Below are 23822 nucleotides of genomic sequence, written 5' to 3'. Positions count from 1 at the left end.
TTCCCAGGTTCTGCTCCTCTCTATAGTGTCTACATGTATGATAGATGCAGATTCCCAGGTTCTGCTCCTCTCTATAGTGTCTATATGTATGATAGATGCAGATTCCCAGGTTCTGCTCCTCTCTATAGTGTCTATATGTATAATAGATGCAGATTCCCAGGTTCTGCTCCTCTCTATAGTGTCTACATGTATGATAGATGCAGATTCCCAGGTTCTGCTCCTCTCTATAGTGTCTATATGTATAATAGATGCAGATTCCCAGGTTCTGCTCCTCTCTATAGTGTCTACATGTATGATAGATGCAGATTCCCAGGTTCGGCTCCTCTCTATAGTGTCTATATGTATAATAGATGCAGAATCCCAGGTTCTGCTCCTCTCTATAGTGTCTATATGTATAATAGATGCAGATTCCCAGGTTCTGCTCCTCTCTATAGTGTCTATATGTATGATAGATGCAGATTCCCAGGTTCTGCTCCTCTCTATAGTGTCTATATGTATGATAGATGCAGATTCCCAGGTTCTGCTCCTCTCTATAGGGTCTATATGTATGATAGATGCAGATTACCAGGTTCTGCTCCTCTCTATAGGGTCTATATGTATGATAGATGCAGATTCCCAGGTTCTGCTCCTCTCTATAGTGTCTATATGTATAATAGATGCAGATTCCCAGGTTCTGCTCCTCTCTATAGTGTCTATATGTATGATAGATGCAGATTCCCAGGTTCTGCTCCTCTCTATAGTGTCTATATGTATGATAGATGCAGATTCCCAGGTTCTGCTCCTCTCTATAGGGTCTATATGTATGATAGATGCAGATTCCCAGGTTCTGCTCCTCTCTATAGTGTCTATATGTATGATAGATGCAGATTCCCAGGTTCTGCTCCTCTCTATAGTAGCTATATGTATGATAGATGCAGATTGTCAGGCTCTGCTTCTCTCTATAGTCTCTATATGTATGACAGATGCAGATTCCCAGGCTGTGCTGCTCTGGATAGTATCTATATGTATGATAGATGCAGATTCTGAGGCTGTGCTGCTCTGGATAGTAGCTATATGTATGATAGATGCAGATACCTAGGTTCTTCTTCTTTGGATAGTATCTATATATTTGGTAGATGCAGATTCCCAGGCTGTGCTGCTCTGGATAGTAGCTATATATGTATGCTAGATGCAGATTCCCAGGCTGTGCTGCTCTGGATAGTAGCTATATGTATGATAGATGCAGATACCTAGGTTCTTCTTCTTTGGATAGTATCTATATATATGGTAGATGCAGATTCCCAGGCTGTGCTGCTCTGGATAGTAGCTATATGTATGATAGATGCAGATACCTAGGTTCTTCTTCTTTGGATAGTGTCTATATATATGCTAGATGCAGATTCCCAGGCTGTGCTGCTCTGGATAGTAGCTATATGTATGATAGATGCAGATACCTAGGTTCTTCTTCTTTGGATAGTATCTATATATTTGGTAGATGCAGATTCCCAGGCTGTGCTGCTCTGGATAGTAGCTATATATATGGTAGATGCAGATTCCCAGGCTGTGCTGCTCTGGATAGTAGCTATATGTATGATAGATGCAGATACCTAGGTTCTTCTTCTTTGGATAGTGTCTATATATATGCTAGATGCAGATTCCCAGGCTGTGCTGCTGGGGGAGGGAATCCCAGGATCTCCTCCCGTCACTCACACACGTGTTGTCTCCAGCCTCTGCTGAGAGAGGGAAATACCAGAGCTGGATGTGAATCAGCTGCAGACTCTTCTTGCTGCAGTGCCGAGTCCTTTCTGGCTTCAGATGACTTGGACTTGTATCTATGGGAGTTTGATGGGCTCCCCAGCAGCAATGTGGCTGCACATGGTCAGGGGCAATCTGCAGCTTTGTGCCAGTTATGCAGCCTGGTGACACTTCTTTAGATGATCGACTACACATGGTGCCCTTTCCTGTGCACAGAAGCCTTGCCCCTCTAGCTGGCAGCTTTATCCTTCTTCAATATGTCAGCAGAGCTTGAGAAAATGCAAGAGACACATGCAATCTTCCTTCACATCGTCCTGAGGATTTTTACTGGTGTGATTCCCTTAGATAACATCATCCTGTGATAGTAATGCAGATGACAGAAGAGATCCACCTAGAACCCTTTAACTAGGAAAGACAGGCTCCATTGTTTTATGTTCTAGTTTTTAAGTCTTTTCCCCAGTACTCATTATTGTCCACATATAACCTCAGTTGCCCTCCTCTTGGCAGAACTATCTCCACCCCATAAATTCAGACTATTCTGTTGATGGCCCAGAGAGTCCATGTCCAGCAGCTAAAGCTTCTAACAGAGGAGGGCTGCCTATGCCTCTAGAGCCTCCTTGGATGTAAGTACTGAGGTTTGGTCCTGCAGACCCAGAAGCTGGTTGTGGATCTGCCCCCAGTGGCTGCTTCTCATGGTGCACAGGAAAAGTGGAGGCATGTGGAGCTCTCTTGGAGGACGCCTGTTTGGGTTAATCTCTGCTCCAGTCCTGGTTGCAGTTGTGTGTTGTGCCCAAAGGTAAGTTTGCCTATTTATACAATCAAGGATGACTTTTGATACTTTCATTGAGTGTAAAGCTTAATTTATGCATCCATCATCGGGGGTCAACATAAATGTAATATTTTATAAATGGGATTGATTTCTCTCAAACTTTTCTGACCTCCAGTGTATGTCTCCACAGTGTCAATGACCCTGGTAACATGTCTTTTGTGAAGGAAACAGTGGACAAACTGTTGAAAGGTTATGACATCCGTTTACGACCAGACTTTGGAGGTAAATGATAAAACTATGTATGAAATGTACATTTTTAACTTGCTAATATGTCTAAATGCCAGAAAAGTTTAATGTTGCATTTCATTTTTAGATACTAGCTTATTAATCTCCCCCTTTTATGTACTTCTATTATGAAGCTAGTAGCGTTCCTGATGGCCAAGCCCTGGTGAGCAAACATGATGAAAAAGACTCCTTCAAAGCAATCATTATTTTTCTCCAGGTTCTCCAGTAGCTGTTGGGATGAATATAGACATTGCCAGCATTGACATGGTGTCCGAAGTCAACATGGTAAGACCATACTTTCTTCCTTTTTGCTGAATCACTATCTATGACTTGTGCAGCCAAAACGGTGTCCTGTTGGTATATATAGATTGTTGGGATCATGGGAGGCTTTTACTCTTCTCTTACATTCATAACATTGTTAATTCAATGTGTTTATAATAATGAAAAGCATATCGATATACGATGATAGTTGCTGTGTGTAATGTATGTAGTCTGGGTAGTGTGCGTAATGTGGGTAGTGTGTGTAGTGTGTGTAATGTGGGTAGTGTATGTAATGTGTGTAGTGTGTGTAATGTGTGCAGTGTGTGTGGTGTGTGTAATGTTTACAGTGTGTAGTGTGTGTAATGTGTGCAGTGTGTGTAATGTGTGTAGTGTGTAATGTGTGCAGTGTGTAGTATGCAGTCTGTGTAGTGGATAATGTGTGTAATCCATGTAGTGTGTGTAATGGGTGTAGTGTGTAATGTATGTAGGGTGTGTAATCTGTGTAATGTGTTTAATTGGTGAAGTGTGTATTGTGTAATGTGTGTAGTTGGTGTAATGTGTGTAGGGTGTGTAATCTGTGTAATGTGTGTAATCTGTCTAGTGTATAATGTGTACAGTGTGTAGGGTGTGTAATGTGTGTAATCTGTGTAATATGTGTAATCTGTCTAGTGTGTAATGTGTACAGTGTGTGTAGGATGTGTCATCTGTGTAATGTGTGTAATCTGTCTAGTGTGTAATTTGTACAGTATGTAGGGTGTGTAATCTGTGTAATGCGTGTAATCTGTCTAGTGTGTAATGTGTATAGTGTGTAATGTGTAAAGTGTGTGTAATCTGTGTAATGTGTGTAATCTGTGTAATGTGTGTATTGTGTAGGGTATGTAATGTGTGTAATCTGTGTAATGTGTACAGTGTGTAGGGTGTGTAATCTGTGTAATGTGTAATCTGTGTAATGTGTATAGTGTGTAATCTGTGTATTGTGTATGTGTGTAGGGTGTGTAATCTGTGTAGTGTGTATTGTGTATAGTGTGTGTAGGGTGTGTAATCTGTGTAATCTGTGTAATGTGAATGTGTGTAGGGTGTGTAATCTGTGTAGTGTGTATGTGTGTATGGTGTGTAATCTGTGTAATGTATATGTGTGTAGGGTGTGTAATCTGTGTAGTGTGTAATCTGTGTAATGTGTATAGTGTGTGTAGGGTGTGTAATGTATGTGTGTAGGGTGTGTAATGTGTATGTGTGTAGGGTGTGTAATCTGTGTAATGTGTATAGTGTGTGTAGGGTGTGTAATCTGTGTAGTGTGTAATCTGTGTAATGTGTATAGTGTGTGTAGGGTGTGTAATCTGTGTAATGTGTATGTGTAGGGTGTGTAATCTGTGTAATGTGTGTAATGTGTATGTGTAGGGTGTGTAATCTGTGTAATGTGTATAGTGTGTGTAGGGTGTGTAATCTGTGTAGTGTGTAATCTGTGTAATGTGTATAGTGTGTGTAGGGTGTGTAATCTGTGTAATATGTATGTGTAGGGTGTGTAATCTGTGTAATGTGTATAGTGTGTGTAGGGTGTGTAATCTGTGTAGTGTGTGTAGTGTGTAGCCTATATGGTGTTTCGTTCTCCCAGAAGTGTAGCTGTCTATGGTGCTGAAACTTTTCTGACTTGAGCTACTTTATTATGACACTGGTTTAATGGAAATCTATTGTATCCCTCTATAATGTAGTGGGAAAATGTCTTATCAGCATTATGAAGAGTGAATTGGTGTAGACAGACAGACAGAAATACATACGTACCTACATGGATTTTAATAATGTCAAAGGCATTGCAGTCTGTATGTAATTGCATAATTACTTTGGAAGGATTTGGAAATTGCCTTCAATCTAATATTTATAAAATTCATTATTTTAGTATTAACACTAGAACTACTGGACTCGTGACACCTATATAGAAATACATGGTGCAAAGTAGTCAAAATGACTACCTCAGTAGTTCTAGTGTTAAAATGGAGTGTCAAATATCAACCAGGTCAATATCCAATAGTGTAAGGTGTCCTATGAGTGAATCCCATAATTTAATATGGCTACGGTTACAGAAATGTCTGTGGACTGGCAGCTCATTTATAAGTCAATCAATAACCCTAAAACTGGGCATAAAAAAGAATAATACAATATATGTAGGAATATAACGATTTCAGTAGAAGCTTTTGAGTTTTTCAAGCTACTAAAAGTTTGCAGACTATGTGTTGTATATTACTACTATCGCTGTATGGGAACAAGTTATACATGTTTTTTGAGAGTCAAATATTTAGAAATATGGAGATAAATTGCGATATAAAGCCAGCGCAGTGACTACAATGTAATGCTTCATATTTTTCATGAGCAATGCAGGCATTGTATTTATACTGCTAATAGCACTATGATCAATAACACCCTAGCATTAATATTCTTCTTTTTAATATTGTGCTGACAATGCAGTTTTCCATTGTTCAGAGTGCCCTAGGCCTGCTTGTAATAGTGTTAGGAAACATTTCTGCACAGAGAAAGTGCATTATGAATTGTCCGGAGTAACTGCTGCTTCCACCATCATATTTTATTGTCATTTGTATTTCTCAAGCAAGTTTTTAGCTTGTAATTTTAAGAGAATAGAGTAGTTTCATATGTTTTGTGAACCCGTATTAATCACTGTGGCAAATATCTGGAATTCAGCCTTTACAAACATTTGTGAAAGAATGAATCGTTAAAAGGAGCTCACTGTATTCGAGTGATAGGGCGCCACTATTGTAAGAAATCAATTCCTACATATTCCATGATCACCTATGAGTGGTGTTATTAAAAAGTGGAAGCTTTTACGTTCCACAAGAACTCAGCCACAAAGGGATAGATCACACAAGGTTACCGCAAACTTTTCATCAAAGTCAATATCTGCAGCGTCCCAAACCCTTCTGGCATTAAAATCCACACAAAAATAATGTGTCGGAGCTTCATGACATGGGCTTCTATGGCCAAGTAGCTGCATGTAACTGTTACATCACTGAGCATAATGCCAAGCATTGGATGGCGTGGGGCAAAGCACGCCGCTATTTGTCTCGGGAGAAGTGGAAATGTGTTCTTTGGAGTAACAAATCCCAATTCTATATCTGATGGATGAGTTTAGTTTTGAAAAATGCCAGGAGAATGTTACCCAACCGCAATGCACCAACTATACAATTTGGGGGTGGAAGGATAATGGGTTTGGGGTTGAGCGATTTGCCTAAGCTCCTTAGAAAATTTTAACACTTCAGCAATCTAATATGTTTTGGCCAATTTTACGATTCTAGCTTTGTGGGAACAGATTTGTAAACCTCTTTACTGTTCCAACATTTCTACGCCCTTGTTCAGCATGCAAGTGTTATAAAGCTATCCTTCTGTGAATTTGGTGTGGAAGAACTTGACTGGCCAAACACAGAACCCATCGAACGCCTTTGCAATGAACAAGAACTGAGTTTGTGAGTCATGCCCTCCATATCTGACCTCACAAATTCTTTTTTTGATGAATGGGCAAAAATTCCCACAGACCCCTCCAAAATCTTGTAAAAAACCATTTCAGTGGGAGTTGTTACACCTATGTAGGGGAAACCGATCTGGGTTAATGCCATTTAATTCGTAATGGGATGTCATAAAAGTTCCTGTAGGTGTAATGTTTAGGCATCCCATTATTTGCCCGTATAGTGTACATTACATGTAAACATTTTTATTCTTCCACAGTGATTAAGTTCAGCTATGGTTAGAGCTTTGCATTTAGTGGCATAAAACCACACAACTACTTAATTGATTATATTAATCGTATTCATTTATTCATTCATTTGGAATAGGTAAGGAGGTTTTCTAGGAAGGAACTTCTTTTTGTTGTATCTTTGAAAATGTAGACCATTAGTAACGGGTGTTCATGTTTAATCCCAGTCAACATCTACAATATTGTCCTGGAAGCATCATATTACATCTCAGTAATGTTTTCAGTTAGACCATTAACGTTATTAGTCCATTTATATATTAGGATTCAGCTTGTTACGAATTTTTGACATGTCTCCACATCCACTGTATGTCTGTCTTAAAGTCCTCCAAGTCTTGACTACCTTGGTTCTTTAGAGCTTGGAACCTCTTGTTTCTACGACCATTATTTTGGTTGATTAGTCATTAAGGAGGACAGTTTCTTGGGTTTGCGCAGTTCTGCACTTCCCTTCTTCATGGATGTTCCAGGTTTTACGCTGATGTATGGTTTATTTATTGCAAGTATCATGTTGCAACCATAACTGATAGCTCCTTGTAGTCTACAGCTTATATATCTCCTTAGGATGCAATATCTTAGTTATGGGTCTCCTTTCTTTCTGTTGCTCTCTTCTGATCAGCCTTTAATAAGAGATGTAAGCTGGCTTCTTTTCTTGTTGTCACAAAATATGTCTCGAAATTATTTTTTACTAAGTCTCACTGTATTTTAGAGCAGACTAAACGGGAGCTTACACCAGTCTGAGCATAATAAACTGGCCCCATCATGGGATAATGGCTGCGGAGCTGAATACAACATAGTTTATATTTTTTAAATTTCTCATTTTGGTTGCAGAGATTTTACTTTGTAAAGTTTAGATTCTAATTTCTGAGAATCCCAATGGGGTGTTATTCTCTGGAGTCATGTATTTTTGTCCCCCTGCATCCCGTTGAACAATCATTAGCACGATGTTTCATGCAGGGCGAAAAAAGAACACAGTGCAAACTAATAACTCCACAAAGGAGATTAGAAATAAAAAAGTAAAAGCTACATTTTATTCCACTCTGCTGTCACTTTTCCATGATGTGGCCAGTTAAACATGCTAAGACTGATGAAAGGTCTGCTTTAAATTTATAATTTCAAATAAAGGCAATCTGTCAGCAGCTTTTTGCTATGTAGAGCGGCAAAGTTCCCGATTCCAGGGATGTATCACTTTCAGAGTTGTTAATCAGCAGAAAATTATCACTAGATGACAAGCTGCCTCTTGTTTTAAAGTTACCCCCACCACTGATTGGCAGCTCTCTGTCACTATACAATGTACACAGAAAGCTGCGGTGTGGTTGGGGTTATGCACAGCTCTAAAAACATAAATTTGCAGCAGAGAATACTCTATTCCTATCACAACTGCTGCACCCAGTAAACTAAGTGATACATTGCATATAAAGCAGAAGGGCAAGGAGAACCAATAACATCCATGTCCTATCACAAATCCATTTCACTCACAAAAATGTTAGGTGCACCTTCAAGGCATGAATGTTAGCACCATTGACCTGTACTTTAGATCAACTGAAACGTGAGTGTATATTCCCATGATGAATGTGAGCAGAATAAACACGTAGGAAAGGACAGAGGGACAGTCTAGGGCATCTACTTTGTAAGGGATAGGTTACCAGAGCAGAAGTCTTTATTGTTAACCAAGGTCATGGTTGGCAATAGGGTCTTATATTGTTAAAACCAAGACTACTATCTCTGGGATACCGGACCCGTATGGACATACACTGTTATATGAACTCGAGATGGTTGAGGATGTTTCAATTCTACTCTCCTATGGATAACATGAATAGTATTCCTCTTAAGTGAGGTGGGTCTTTTGGTGTACGGACCACTTCCAAAAAACTGACCACTGTGAGTAAGAATTATGATTCAGATGTCTTGCTGTAAGTAGTTGTTTTTGATTTCAACAATAATTTGTTGTCTTTTCCATTTTTGTGTTTCTTTTGGTTGTTCCTTATATGTACAGTGGATTCCAATTTTTTTTTTGAGGGATTCTGGTTGCATTGCAAAGACTATCCTTAAAGGTTCTGTCTTAGATATCTCACAATGTGCTGTTAATTAATTGATACATTGCCAATATCAGAGTCTCCATCCTTACCTCATGCTGCAGTCAGATTACATAGCAAAAACCTGGTGACAGATTCCTCACCCCTCCATTGGTGGCAACGACTTACTGTCCCTCATTCACATGGTATGCTTTCCTAATAGGTTAACAGCAGTACTTTCTCCCTAGATGGATTGTGCAGATGTCATCAGTTTTTCTTATGCATACCTAGCCTGAGCTTGAATTCGAGCTTTGTCCCCTCTCCTTTACATACCATGTGGTCCATTATTTATGCACACTAGTTCCAGGATCCACACAACTCTTTATTCAGGATTATTTTGTATACTTATGCCATCATGGATTTCTGTGGGTGTGTTTCTTACATATGACAATTCATTTATTCTTCTGTCCTCCCCTCCCACTTTTTCTCTCTGCCTCTCTATATCTTATAGATTTTTGAGTGTGTGTTTTGCACTTTTTGTTATTTTTGGTATCTCCTATATTAATTGTATTTATGAAGTTTGTGACATGCCTGGAGGCCATCACGGGTTGAGCCTCAGGTACTTACATATAATGGCTAGATTAATATTAATACTAAATAAGTTAGTTGGAAAACATAGCACAAAGACTATAACACAACCCAAGCGTTTCCCAGTATTTGATTAATCTTTTTTTCCCTTGACTTTGTGAAAACTGCTATATCAATATATAAAGGAAAAGTTTGATGGGGGGAGAGTGGGGGCCATTCATGAAGAAATGACTGTACGTGTCAGCTGAATCTGAGCTATAGAAATGTTTCTGTCATCTCTTTCCATAACTTCTTCATTTAAAAAAAAAAAAAAGAATACCAGCCCACATGGGTGTACTCCTCTAATGACTTGTTCCAAAAGCCATTTCTTCTGTGGTTCAGTATATTGGACTTTTCCACTAATTAGGCTTTTATGATATGTCTGTAGATCAGTTATAAAATTATTTTTATGACACCCCAAATATTACGTACAAAAATTGTCATGTAGCTTTTTTCTTCTGCTTTGTCTCTAATTCATTTTTCAGTTAATTTGAGGTTTTTAATGGGCTTCAGGTCTGGAGATTGGGTTGTTAATGACAGGGTTTTGATGTGGTGGTCCTTCATCCACACATTAATTAACCTAGCTGTGGGGCATGGTGCATTGTCCTGCTGGAAAACCAATCGTCAGGGAACATTGCCTGAGCAGAAGGAAGCAACTGTTTTTCCATGATAACCTTGTATGTGGCTTGATTCAAACGTTCTTCGCAAAATTGAATCTGCCTTGCTGAAGCATCCCCAGATCATCACTGATCCTCCACCAAATTTCACAGTGGGTGCAAGACACTGTGGCTTGTACGCCTCTCCAGGTCTCCGTCTAACCATTAGACGACCAGGTGTTGGGCAAAGCTGAAAATTAGACTCATCAGAGCAGATTACCTTACTCTAGAAATTGGGCAGGAATTGGGCAGATTAAACTTTGTAAATTATGTATGAATCAAGCCGTATACAAGGTTATCATGGAAAAACAGTTGCTTCCTTCTTCTCAGGCAATGTTCCCCAACTCTGAGGACTGTTTTTCCAGCAGGACAATGCACCATGCCACAATGCTAGGTCAATCAATGTGTGGATGAAGGACCACCACATCAAATCCCTGTCATGGCCAGTCCAATCTCCAGACTTGAACCCCGTTGAAAACCTCTGGAATGTGATCAAGAGGAGGATGGATAGTCACAAGCCATCAAACAAAGAAGAACTGCTTACATTTTTTGCACCAGGAGTGGCATAAGGTCACCCAAAAGCAGTATGAAAGACTGGTGGAAAGCATGCCAAAACTCATGAAAGCTGTGATTAAAAATCATGATTATTCTGCAAAATATTGATCTCTGAACTCTTCCTGTGTTAAAACATTAGTATTGTAGTTTCTAAATTATTTTGAAATAGTTTTCTTTGCATTATTTGAGGTCTGAAAGCAATGCATGGTTTTGTTATTTTGACCATTTCTCATTTTCAGAAAATAAATACAAAATTTTTTGCTTGGAAATTCAGAGACGTTGTTAGTAGTTTATAGAATAAAAAAACAATTTACATTTTACTCAAAAATATGCCTATATAGAGAAAAATCAGAAAAACTGACAATTTTGCAGCGGTCTCTTAATTTTTGCCAGAGTTGTATATGTTCAATTGGTAGTTCTGTCTGTTAAACACACCAGGCCAGGCTGTGTGACGGCTTATTTTTTGCGTCCTAAGCTGACATTTTTATTGATACTATTTTTGGGTAGATATAGTATTTTGATCGCCTCTTATTGCATTTTATTGGAATATTGCAATGGTCAAAGAAAACTGTGAGTCTGGCGTTTTGAATTTTTTTCATTTTGCTGTTTAACGATCAGAACATTTTTTTTTTCATATTGTGATAGATCAGACATTTCTAAACACGACGATACCAAATATTTTTTCTTTCTGTTGTTTTATTTTTAATTGGGCAAAAGGTGGGTGATTTGAACTTTTTTTTCCATATTTTTAAAAACGTTTTTTAAATTTTTTATTGTATTTGCTATTCCCCTTAGGTGACTTTAAGCTGCAATTGTCGAATCGCTTGTGCTCTTCAGAGAACATATAACTAATTCCCAGATATAAGCTCATTTCAAATGAAGGAGCGCCATTTACCTTTTGTTATGGAAAACTTGCTGGAATCGTTAGCGTGCCATGTCACGTTTGGACTTCCTCTGAAATAGCTAAACAGTGGAAACCACCCACATGTGACTACATTTTGGAAGCTAGACCCTAAGAAATGTATCTATATGTGTGATGAGCACCTTGAACCCCCAGGTGTTTCCCAGTATTTTATAACATTAGCCATAAAAATACAAAAATAAATTTTCCCCAAATATGTTGCTTTTGCCCCAAATGTTTAATTTTCACAAGGGTAACAGGAGAAAATGCAAACTGGAATTTGATGTGCATGCTGATACCCCATATGTGGTGAAACTCTACTGTTTGGGCACAAGGCAGGGCTCGGAAGGGATTGAGCACCATATTGGAATGTAGATTTAGTAGGAACATTGGCAGAGCCCTTGACATGCCAAAAAAGTAGACCCCCAAAATTGTCCCCATTTAAAAGCTACACCCCTCAATGAACTCATCCAGGGGGTGCAGTGAGCCTATTGACATCACAGGTTTGTCACTGAAATTTATTTTATTGGATGGTGAAGAAATAATAATTACATTTTTTTCACTAAATTGTTCTTTTAGCAGTTTTTAAATGTTATGGGGGCTACTAGCAGTAGTACCCTGCATTGCCCAGGATAGTAACTAAGTTTCTGTCTCTCTCCCATTCCCTCTTTCTCTATCCACCCCTCTCTATCTGCCTCTCTCTATCCATCCCTCTCTATCAATCCCTCTTTATCCGTGTCTCTCTCTATATCCATCTCTCTATTCATCTCTTTTTCCGTCTCTCTCTCCCTGTCCGTCTCTCTCCCTGTCCGTCTCTCTCCCTGTTCGTCTCTCTCCCTGTCCTCCATGTCTGCCTCTCTCCCTGTCTTTCTATTTCTTTATCTCTCTCTGTCTCTCTATCTCCCTGTTTGTCTGTCTCTCTCTGTCTCTGTATCTCTATCTGTCTCTTTCTTTGTCTCTCTGTATGTCCATCTGCCTCTCTATCTGTCTCTCTATCTGTCTCTCTATGACTGTTTCTCTGTCTCTCTCTGTCTGTATCTGTCTGTCTCTCCCTATGTCTGTCTGTCTCTATCTTTCTGTCTGTCTCTCTGTGTCTCTCTGTGTCCTTCTGTCTCTCTGTCTGTCTCTCTCTGGTTCTCTCTGTCTGTCTCTCTGTCTCAGTCTTTGTCTGTCTTTCGTCAAACGGCACATTTGCCTCTGCACAGCAATCAGGGGGGCACCATTGGAAAGTGTGAGGCAGCAGTATGGTGGGAGAATATTGTAAGTGGACATTATTGGGAAAGAAAAGTGGGATGGGACAGAATTGGTGGAGAAAAGTATGAGGGGACATAGTATAATGACTGGGTAGTGTGGGGGGTAAGCAGTATAGAGAAGGGGCAGCATGGTGGCCAGTGTGAAGGTACAGTATAGACATTTCGAAGTATAGTGGGGACACAATGTAGAGGACGATGTGAAGAGGGGCCCCTGTACTGAAAGAAGAAGCCATGTACCAAGAGGGACATTGTGTGGGTCATTTTTTGCAGGGAGCACAGTGATAGGGCAATTGTTTTTTCAGGCACACAGCATAGGTCATATATTTTTATTTAGGAGCATTATAATCATTCTGCTATTTTTAAGTGCATAATGTCCAGATGTCCTGCAAAAGACCAACGAAGCTTGCAGAGATGAGCTGTGGAGGTGAAAAGTCATCATGACGTCTAGACAAAATGGAGAAGAAAGAATAAGATGACTCCAATCAGAGAAGGTAAAAGGTACCTGGATGTAAATGTATGTTTGTGATACTAATCTGATAAATACTGAGAACAACTCCCAGCATTTTCTTACAATTGTTAAGGACATATTGGGAGTTGTTAATTCAGGTGATACAAATTTATATGGGGATATGACATTACAATATATTGTTGTAGTAAACTTAGTGCTGTAGTCATGTATTCTGTTCTGGTGATATATTCCGTTACTGATGAGGGTGCTAGTGATTTATTTTGGTACTGCTGGTGATTCTGGTGATGTATTTATATACGGTTTACTGGTTTTGATCCTGTACACATTTAGCAATCAATAATTTGTAGAATTACATGACCACAAGGGTTTCTACATTAGTATTTATGTTCGTATCATTAAAGGGGTTGTCCAGGTTTGTGATGAAAGTCTCTGCGACTGCAGACATCTGAATCCACACTGTCAGGACTCTCCGATGCCAGCAGTGACAGCTTGAGGACACGTAACAACAAGTATAATCCCAATTCACTTATATTGAGTGAGGCTGCACACGTCTAATTTCTATGTGGCTGGAAGTAGGCAAATTGCATACTTGCAGTTTTGTGACTACCTGCTCATGGCACAGGGAAATCATGACAGCGTGAAGTCCACAAGATATGGGAATTCAGAAGTCTGCAGTCATATAGAATAACTACAATTTTTTATTGTGGACCTGTGCAACCCCTTTAATAATAAAATTAAGCCCTGTAGCATGCCCAATCCTAACAACCTGTAATATACTCAATGTAAGGATTCAGCTCTGCTTGCCAATTCCAGAAGTGTCACATGACCACTTGCATGTCATTTTCATACTTCCAGTCACAATTAGCTTCTCTTCCTGCTTCTCTTTATGGGCTGTAGTATTTCACTAAACATTGAGAGAATTAGGAAGAGCAGCTCATCTGCACGTGGCTAAGTGTGAAAATGGCACATGACGACTATTCAAACCGCATAAGCTGTGTATAGGAGGCGGTGCCAAACTGAACACTTACCCCATTGGCAGGAAAACTTAGATCCACCTCTGATACTGTATATGGTTTACTGTGTACAAATATCAGCTGTTATGTACTACTCCGGAGATAATACAATAGAGAGCACATTGTTATTATTAGTAACCATTGCTGCCAGTGAAAACTTTCCCTTTCTGAATTTTTACTATTCCTTGGTAGTCTTACCATTGGGATCAATAAAAAAATGGCAGTAACTCTACTTTCTGTGCATAAGTAAGGCAAGAGGCTGTGGAGGAGAAGCGCAATAGGGTCTTACCAAAATAACAGGTGTGTGTGAGGAACTCGCCTAGAGCGATTGTGCCAGTCACAACCCCTATAATAGCCAATAAATGGGCGAACAGCTGCAGCCCCGAGATGGATGTAGTATATGTAGAAGAGTAACCGGGTATTCAGTGGCGCTATCACCACACCGAAGGTGTTGTTAATTTATGTCTTTTATTCTTTATTCATAGATCAACGCGTTTCAGGGGTCACAGCCCCCTTCATCAGGACAACAGGCAAAAAACATAAATGAGATCTCATTTATATTTATTGCCTTTTGTCCTGATGAAGTGGGCTGCAACATCTGAAACACATTGACCTGTGCATAAAGAATAAAAGACATAAATGAACAACACTTTCGGTGTGGTGATAGCGTGGCTGAATACCCAGTTCCTCTTCTACATATACTTCTACATATATGTATAAGTGACTGCTGTGAGTTATCCTGGACTATATCTGTATTTTAGTACTGTAAATTTGACAAGCAGAACAACAGGATAAGATACAGTACATGCTCATTGGATTTATATCTAACTACTACAGTTCGCGCTTTACAGTTATGGCTAAAAATGTTAATGTTATTGGGCCCCCACCAGATTTTCTGCCCAGGGGCCCTCACCAACCTTACTCTGGCCCTGACCCCATCTGTGGTAGAAAAACTACTTTTAAGGCACAGTGCAAAGTTCTGAATTGAAGAAGCGCTATATTGAAGATTAGATTTAGTTGGAATGGTTTGGGGTGAGATGTCACATCAACAGAGCCTCCAACATACCAGAAAAGCAGCCTCCCTATAAGTGACCCCAGTTTACAAGGTACATCCCTCAAGGCTTTTATCTAGGTGAATAGTGAGCAGTTTGAATCCAAGAGTACTTCACAGAATTTGATAAGCTTAGGTTGCCATATTGAAAATTTTCATTTTTTTCACAAAAATGTTGCTTTAGCATCAAATTTCTTATTTTTTCAAGAGGCAACAACAAACCGTGGACCCAAGAGGTTGTTATCCAATGTCTTATGAGTACAGGGATACCCCACATGTGGCTAAAAACATCTGTTTGGATAAATGGGAGGGCTTGGAATGGAAGGAGCACCAGGTACTTCACAAAAATGTTGCTGTAGCAACAAATTTCTCACTTTTAGGCTATGTGGCCATGATCCAGCGACACGGCGTCTAGTACACAGTGTCAGCCTTCCTGCAGAGATGTGAGTGTTGTCCACGGGAGAATGCAGCTGCCCATGCCCACGATTTGGGTTCAGGCTGCTGTGGACTTTAGCTCTATGCTACCTGCAGAGAACACTCTTGTCTCCGCAGCATAAACTGACATGCTGAGGCTCGGGAAGCTGCGCCACAGGTCGGTTTATGCTGTGGAGAAAAGAAGCACAGTGGGCATGGGATTTCTAAAAATCCTTCCACTGTGCTTCTACTGCACAACGCAGCGCTATGGATGCAGGGAAAACACTCTGCGCCCAAAACGCTGCAAACCCTGATTGTGGGCGCACAGCCTAAAATGCTACAATGGATGAATGGATAGATGTCAAACAAATATAACGTCCCATTCCCCTGCATATTCTAAGCTGGCGCCCTTTAGTGCCTTTCATGTGGCACTAAAGGGTGCCTAGCCTTGTATTTAGCCCCCCCCAAAAAATTAATAATTAAAATAAACGACGTGGGGCCCCCCTATTTTTGATAGCCAGCTAGGGTAAAGCAGACAGCTGTAGCCTGCAAACCACAGCTGACAGCTTCACCTTGGCTGGTGATCAATTTGGAGGGCTCCCCAGGTGTTTTTTTAAAAAAAACAAACAAACAAACAAACAAACAAACGTGGGGTCCCCCCCAAATTAGATCACCAGCCAAGGTGAAGCGGACAGCTGGGGTCTGGTATTCTCAGGGTGGGAAGAGCCATGGTTATTGGACTCTTCCCAGCCTAAAATTAGCAGGCCGCAGCCGCCCCAGAAGTGGTGCATCCATTAGCTGTCCTGGCGCTTCGCCACAGCTCATCCCGCGCCCTGGTGCGGTGGCAATTGAGAGTGTATATGTCTGGCTCACTGTGTATGCAGTAGGTGCCAAGAAAAAATAAAAGTCAATCGAATAGAGATAGTTCTGGCACACTAAAATAATTGATGACATAGAGCAAATTCTTTGAATGCTGAATATATCTATTTGTGCAAAGGATAAACAATGAACGTCCGACGTTTCGACCATATCACTTAGGTCTTTATCATGGACAAAGTTTATCTAAGATCAAAAGAAATGTGAAAAATGCAAAATACAAAAATTAGTACATCGTATGGTATTAACAATACGGTATCACATACAAAACGTATCACAACTGGCTGTTAAAGTAGATCAATGGACCATCTTGCATTGCACATAATAAACGCATCTGTGTTGTAGAAATGTATGCAAAACGGAATTAATTATACCGATAACCTATCTAAAAGGAATAGTGCATGTTTGTATCAAAACAAGAGATAAGTACAGCAACACACACCCACCTATATTAACAGTGAGAAGGTATATGTTCTATTGCATATGGGCATCACCAATAGGTAGTGAAAGAACAAATATGAGATCCTATGTAGGAAACAGAATGAATAAGTGTCACATGACACATCGCAAAAATATAGACATAGAATAACAGTTCATTTTTTCTCTTTTTCATATACTGTACATCAGGGACATTAGTGTATAACTATATCTATACCTTATGCGCTTGAGAGTAATAATGGGAGAGGTAGCAAAGGTCTTTATCCAGAACTGGAAATGATATATACTTGTGGTTGATCCTAAATAGAGATCAGCACAGATGTTTACATCATTATAATGTATTGACTATCTCATGATAGGAAATGTGAATAAAAGGCAAAAATGCAAAAATAAAAATGAAAGTAAAAATGAAAATATAAATTGGAAGACATATATAAGAAGAGCAAGCTACCTGAATTACCGTGTTGTGGTCAAAGGTAGATTTTATGGGGAGACAAAAAGGAATAGTGTGGTCCCCTCACTGAATGGTTCTCAGTTGCCTCCAAGAGACATAGATGCTATAAAAATTGAATAGGGATAGAAGAGATCCATACATGAGTAGATAACACCAGTATAAGGTACATATGTCCTAGGATATAATAGGTCTAGTATCCATATTACCTTTGCGTAGCATAAAGAAGAAATCAACAGGCACTGATGCCATAAATAGGGAGTTAGGCGTCCCTGCAGGACTCTATGAGACACCTTATAAAAGTGTGAAATAAATTTAAATATGGCATAGACTGTGAAAAAGTACACCAAAATAGCACAAGTCTGCACTGGTGCGGTGGCAAACGGGGTAATATACGGGGTTGATACCAGCTGTAATGTCACCTGGCATCAAGCCCTGGGGTTAGTGATGTCACAGCATCTAAACAGATACCCGACATCACTAACCCAGTCAGTAATAGAAAAAAATAAAGACAAAAAAAAATTATTTGAAAAAACACTCCCCGAAACATTCCCTCTTTCACCAATTTATTGAAAATAAACAAATTCCGGTCGCTGTAATCCATTTTGGAGGTCCCACGACGACTCTGGACCTTCTAGAATATGGGGGGCACGTTCAGGGAACGTATCCCCCATTTTCTGGAATAGCAAGCTCTCCATGAGCAGCGTGGGTGCAGTAATCTGAGAATACCTCACTCACACTGCCCGGTCCAACCTAGGACAGAGTGACCTGCAGTAACCTCATTCCAGAATATGAGGTGCATGCTCACAGAACGTACCCCCCCATTTTATAGAACAGCTGGCTTTCCATGTGAGGAGTGTGGCTGCAGATTAGTGCACTCACTCTCCCCCGGTCCACAGTACAGCAGCATGTGCAAGCAGCACGGTCAGCGTCCCTGCTTGCAAGGATCCAGCTGATAGCCGCTGTCTGCACATGCGCCACCAGCTTTCCAGAGGGAGGCGGAGTGATCGCGGGGACGGAGCAGCAGCCAGATAACGGAAGACCGGGGGCTGAGGGGGGGGGTGACGGCGGGAGACCTGGCGGGACCTGGGGACAACTTTTCTGTCGCATGTGACGTGTCACATGCGGCAGAAAGAGCAGGATGAATGCGGCCGCACGCTACTGTTCGCTGCGCGCCGCCATCTTGCACGCTCCGGAGGAGGGAAGGGGGAGCGCTCTGGAGAACCGGAGGGAGCTCCGGGGGACCAGACAGCTCCGGTGTACCAGAGGAGGGGTCAGGGGGAGGACATTTCCCTCCGATCTGAAATGTTTGAATGCAGAGCCGGCGGCAGTTTTCGGCACGCGTCGGCGCCATTTTGGATGTCCGGTGGGGGTGGGGGTGGTGGGGCTTGATTTCTCCGGTACTGGGAGCTTTGGGGGCACTAGAGGATTATATTTCTTTATCATCTGACATGTTTGATCATGTCAGATGAGAAAGAAATCAGTATTATTTGCCATTTTTTTTTTATATGTGTACGTCGGTATACCGGCGATCACATTATCGGGGTCCATAAAAAACACCCCGATTCATAATCTTGGGGGTCTCACCTACCTCCGGTAGCTGAAACCCCCGAGATTTTTCGTCACTGGGGGGCGCTACAAGCTTTTTCCGGCCTGACGTCTCAAGACGTCGGAACAGAATAAGTACCCTGTTTTTCCGACGTCTTGAGACGTTAGGCCGTCGCTATGGGGCTATAATAATAACAGATGTAACACTGCACTGACTGTAAAGAAGCATGAACATCAAAAGATGTAATAGGGGGTGTCAGGAATCAATAACAAATAAAAGTAGGTAATGCCATAACTTGTAGAGTATGGAAAAATAATTATAAATGAGAGTCCTGAGGTGTGTCAGATGTTGTAGTTCTTTATAGGTTTTGTTTGGTTCACTGCAAACTCCATTGGTATGGGGATCACATAGGCTCTTTTTTGAGTGGTGATCAATTTTATAGGTTTATATAAAAAGATGTGTAAAAAGATAGACACCGCCAAACTACAGTCCAGATGGGAGTTCAAAGTGATTCCATCTTCTTCACTACAGTGAATTTTCTGTTACAAATTTTGTCTGCATCACTTTTTTCAGAGATTTATACGGAATCCCCGGTGTAAGCGGTGAGCATAGAGCACAGGATAAATATCAGCCAATCCTTACTGCAATCTTTCGGAGGCAGAATAAACAAATCAACAGCAGTTGAAGAATTGGCTTTAGTACTATTTGTTACGCCATTCACCTTGTGGTATATGATAGGGCGGCTTTATTTTTGAGGCCAGTACAAATACAGAAAATATAGAGGTTTTTTTAAAGCTCTGGCTACTATGACACTAAAAAATGCTTGTTTACAAAATATTTTTTTCTTTCTGCCAACAGTCATGTGAGCTTTTGTATTCTGTATGATGAGTTAGAGTTTTTCTTGGTACTATTTTGGGCTACATAGTATTTTTTGATCAATCATTTTCTATTCCGCTGTTTGTGAGGAATCAAAAAGAAACAGCAATTTAGGAATGATTTTTTTTTTTTTTAAACTCTGTTTACCATGTCGCAAAAGTGATGACAGCTTTATTCTTCTGGTCAGTATGATTACAGTGATACTACGGTTATATTGGTTTTTTTTTATGTTTTGCCGCTTTTACACTATATAATTTATTTTATAGAAAAACAATTATTTTTACATTGCTGTATTCTGAGAGCTATAGGTTTTTTATTTTTTCACTGACGGAGGTGTATGGTAGCTATACCATTTTCATTTAAATATGACTTTTTGATCGTGTTTTGTTACATTTTTTTATAAGCTGTATGATGAATAGACATAGTTTTTGTAAATTTTATACTTTTTATGGTATTGGCTGAAGAAATTAACTAGTGTGACAATTTTATAGATCATCTTGTTATAGGCGTGGGGATACCAAATGTGTGTACTTTTTTGTTTATTTTTGTTTTTACATAAATGTATTTATTGGTATAATTTTTTTTTCATTTATTGGTATAATTTGTTTTTCATTTTTTTAGCGTACCTTATTTTCTCATTTCTTTTTTATATTTTTTACATTTTTTTAACCTAGTCCCTATATGGGACATTTAGCTTTATTACTTGCTTGCTGGTATTATTACTCTGGCTGTGTCACAGCCTCTGCCCCATCCCTGAAACAAAGCATCATCTGTGAGCTCATTTCAGGGGCTGTATTTGTTCTTGCTGTGTCACTCCCTGGTTGCTGTGCACTGTGCAATCTGTACCCCATAATCCAAAATAAGAAAACTGATGGCATTTCATAACAGACAAGTATGAACAGGTGCATATTGATCATGAAATTAACTAATAGGGATGAGCGAATGTATTTGCCACTATTCGGTATCCGACGGATAACAGGCTATTCGCGCCATTTGGTATCCGATGAATAAAACAACATCCTCTCCGATACTTTCATTTTCATTTCTGACTTCTTGGCGCCTGTTTTCCAGCCAATGAACACATCTGATGTTGCTTGCTCCCACAGTGACACCGCAGCCATCTTTGTTGTGGTGTTAGTGTGACTGGCTTGGCCGCACAGCGTCATCTACATTCACGTTGCCGCAGCTTCTGGGAACGATACATATATAGTCCTCGCTGCTCTGGCTTCAAGAGAGAGAGATAGAGAGATATTCTGCCTTTTCCTATCCATTTCGGCCATTTCCTTAGTGACCACAGCTCGCCATTAGGTCCAACGTCAAATTATTTTGGTTTCCCATAGACTTACATTGCGCGTTGAATATTCGCGAATAGTCGAATAGCGGTGACCTGTTTGTCGGATATTCTCAAAGTCGGATATTTTGGTATTCGATCACCCCTATTTACTAACAAATAAACAGCCGTACTCTTAGACGCTAAGGTATCATAATTTGTTTTTGTGAAAAGTCGCAAAAATTATGCCAAAATTTTGGCATTCTCAAAAATACACCAGGAGTGAGAAAAGACTAGAATGATGTTGTGCCAAGTTTTGCAAATTATTTATAATTGATTAATCAGGCTAAAACAACTGGAATTGCTAAGCTCTGCCCACAAAGCACAAAAATCCAGGCAAACACACATAAAATAGACTTAAAAAAAGACACAAATAGAATAATACATGTGTTGCAAACAAAAAAGGTGTAAACACACAAAACTAGACAATAACAAGCGCAATGGCAATTTTTAATCATAGCCTAACTCCCTATGGTATCAGGAAATAACACTTGTACGTAGTCACAAGTCGGATCCCAACGCTATCTTTTGTATTGAAGTGACTAATGATTCTGTGCAAAAGTCATTGTGAAGGAAAAGGGAATAGGGTCAGCTGTGACTCTGCATAGTTTGATTGGTGGATATTCTGTCATCAGCAACATAGGGGTGTTACCTGTCACCTGTAACATAACATAGAGGTGTTACCTGTAACCCTGCTTGTCATAATATGGAGCCTTGCTAAAAACTCTTTTTTGTAAGGACAGTAAGAAAGCCCTAGTGGCCACAGTGAAAACAGCAAGATTACTTATATATATATTTTTTTTTTATTAGTAATAAATTAAAAAGAAAGCAAACCTATATATATATATGGGCTCATTAGGATCCACTAATTAAAAACATCCTAGGGTTGATGGTAAGCAAGCACAGTCAAAAAAGAAGACTATTAATACCTTCATTATATACTAGAAAAAAAAAACAACTGACCAGCACCTCCAAATAGAACTAAGCAAGTGTGAACAGGTTCAAGCTCCTCTGATGACATGATACACAGACAAAGGAATACAGGAGCACCCAGAATGCACAAAGCTATATGCAAATATAGTGTATATGAATTTTTAATTGCATTAATGCTATAGGGTATATACTTAAATGAAGGTTCTTACTGCATAAATTAATAGTATTAATTATATTCTATGTTTGCAAATATCTTAGCGCTTGCAGATTGCTGCTGTATTCTTTTGTGTGTTGTGTAGTCTTAGCAGCTTGCACCTGTTCACACTTATTTTGTTGTATTTGAAGATGCTGGTCAGTTTTGTTTTTTGTTTTTTGTTTTTTTTTGCAGTATATGGGAAATACCTCTAATATATAATACAAAAAAACTGACTAGCACCTCCAAATAGGACAAAGGATGTGTGAACAGGTGCAAGCTGCTGTGACTACATGATATATGTTTTATTCTAGTATATAATGGAGCCTCCTTTTCTTACTGTGCTCTCCTTCAATCAGCCCTAGGGTGTTTTTAATTAGTGCTGAATCCTTCCTACCCATATATTTGTTGACGTTTAGCCTAGGAGAGGCATGAAATTAGGATAGGGTCCCATCAAAGAAAGGTTACTTTGCTGTGGTTGATGGACTCACATGAATTGTCAAATTTAGGGACCAAGTACCTTCATTTTTCTAATTACATTCCATATAACATTAATGCAGTTTAAATTTCATATATTCTGTTTTCTTATATCTTAGCGCTTACAAATTGCTGCTGTATTCTTTGGTTTGTTTATTGTGTAGTCATAGCAGCTTGCACCTGTTCACACTTACTTTGTTCTATTTGGAGGTGCTGGTCAGTTTTTTTGCAGTATATATTGAAGGTATTGACAGCTTCCTTCCCTGACTGCGCTCTCCTCCCATCAGCCCTTGCGTGCTTTTAATTAGTGCTGTATCCTACCTGCCATATGTTTGTAGACTTTTAGTCCAGGAAAGGCATGAAATTAGGATAGGGTCCCATCACAGAAAGGTCACTTTGCTGTGGTTTGATGGGCTCACATGAATTGTCCAATTTATGTGCCAAATACCTTCATTTTTCTAATAATATTCTCTATAGCATTTATGCATTTTAATTTTCATATAGTCTGTTTGCATATATTTTAGCATTTACAGGGTGCTGCTGTATTCTTTTGTTTGTTAAAGAAAATTAGCAAAACTTTTTTTAAAAAATTTCATGGAACATAAAACCTAATTTAAACAATAACAAATACCTGATTATAGCTTTCCTTTAATACACATTAAATGGCTATAGGTTTACATTTATTACTGCAGGATCATGCAATATAAATTCTCTTTGTTAGTTGTATCAAACTGCTGAATTAAACATGTTAAACTATTATTCTGAGTAAACAGTTATCCCTTATCTATGGATATAGGATAACTTCATCCAACCATTGAGACTCCCAGTGAATTCAAGATCAGGGCTTTAAAACTTTGAGAACGGAGTGCAACTTCTGTTCCATTTATTACTTACAGGACTGCCGAGTGCAGCAACACGATTGCAGGTTGCTAGTAAGTTGTTTTG

At 39.5% G+C, this 23822-nt stretch overlaps 1 protein-coding gene across 1 annotated transcript in view; it reads left to right on the top strand.

The window, feature by feature from the left end:
* Positions 1 to 1726: 1726 nt before the first annotated feature.
* GABRB3 (gamma-aminobutyric acid type A receptor subunit beta3) overlaps positions 1727 to 23822 on the top strand; it is a 364589-nt gene continuing 342493 nt past the window's right edge. Inside the window, exons 1-3 of the mRNA XM_075336609.1 lie at positions 1727 to 2530; positions 2694 to 2785; positions 3006 to 3073. Coding sequence (XP_075192724.1) covers positions 2427 to 2530; positions 2694 to 2785; positions 3006 to 3073 — 264 coding nt within the window. The 5' untranslated portion in view covers positions 1727 to 2426. The remainder of the gene's footprint in view (positions 2531 to 2693; positions 2786 to 3005; positions 3074 to 23822) is intronic.

This window comes from Anomaloglossus baeobatrachus, chromosome 2, assembly GCF_048569485.1.
Source record: "Anomaloglossus baeobatrachus isolate aAnoBae1 chromosome 2, aAnoBae1.hap1, whole genome shotgun sequence".
In the NCBI taxonomy this organism is placed as follows: Eukaryota; Metazoa; Chordata; class Amphibia; order Anura; family Aromobatidae; genus Anomaloglossus; species Anomaloglossus baeobatrachus.
The sequence above is the reverse complement of the archived record's forward strand: the minus strand, read 5'-3'. Positions and strand labels throughout refer to the sequence as shown.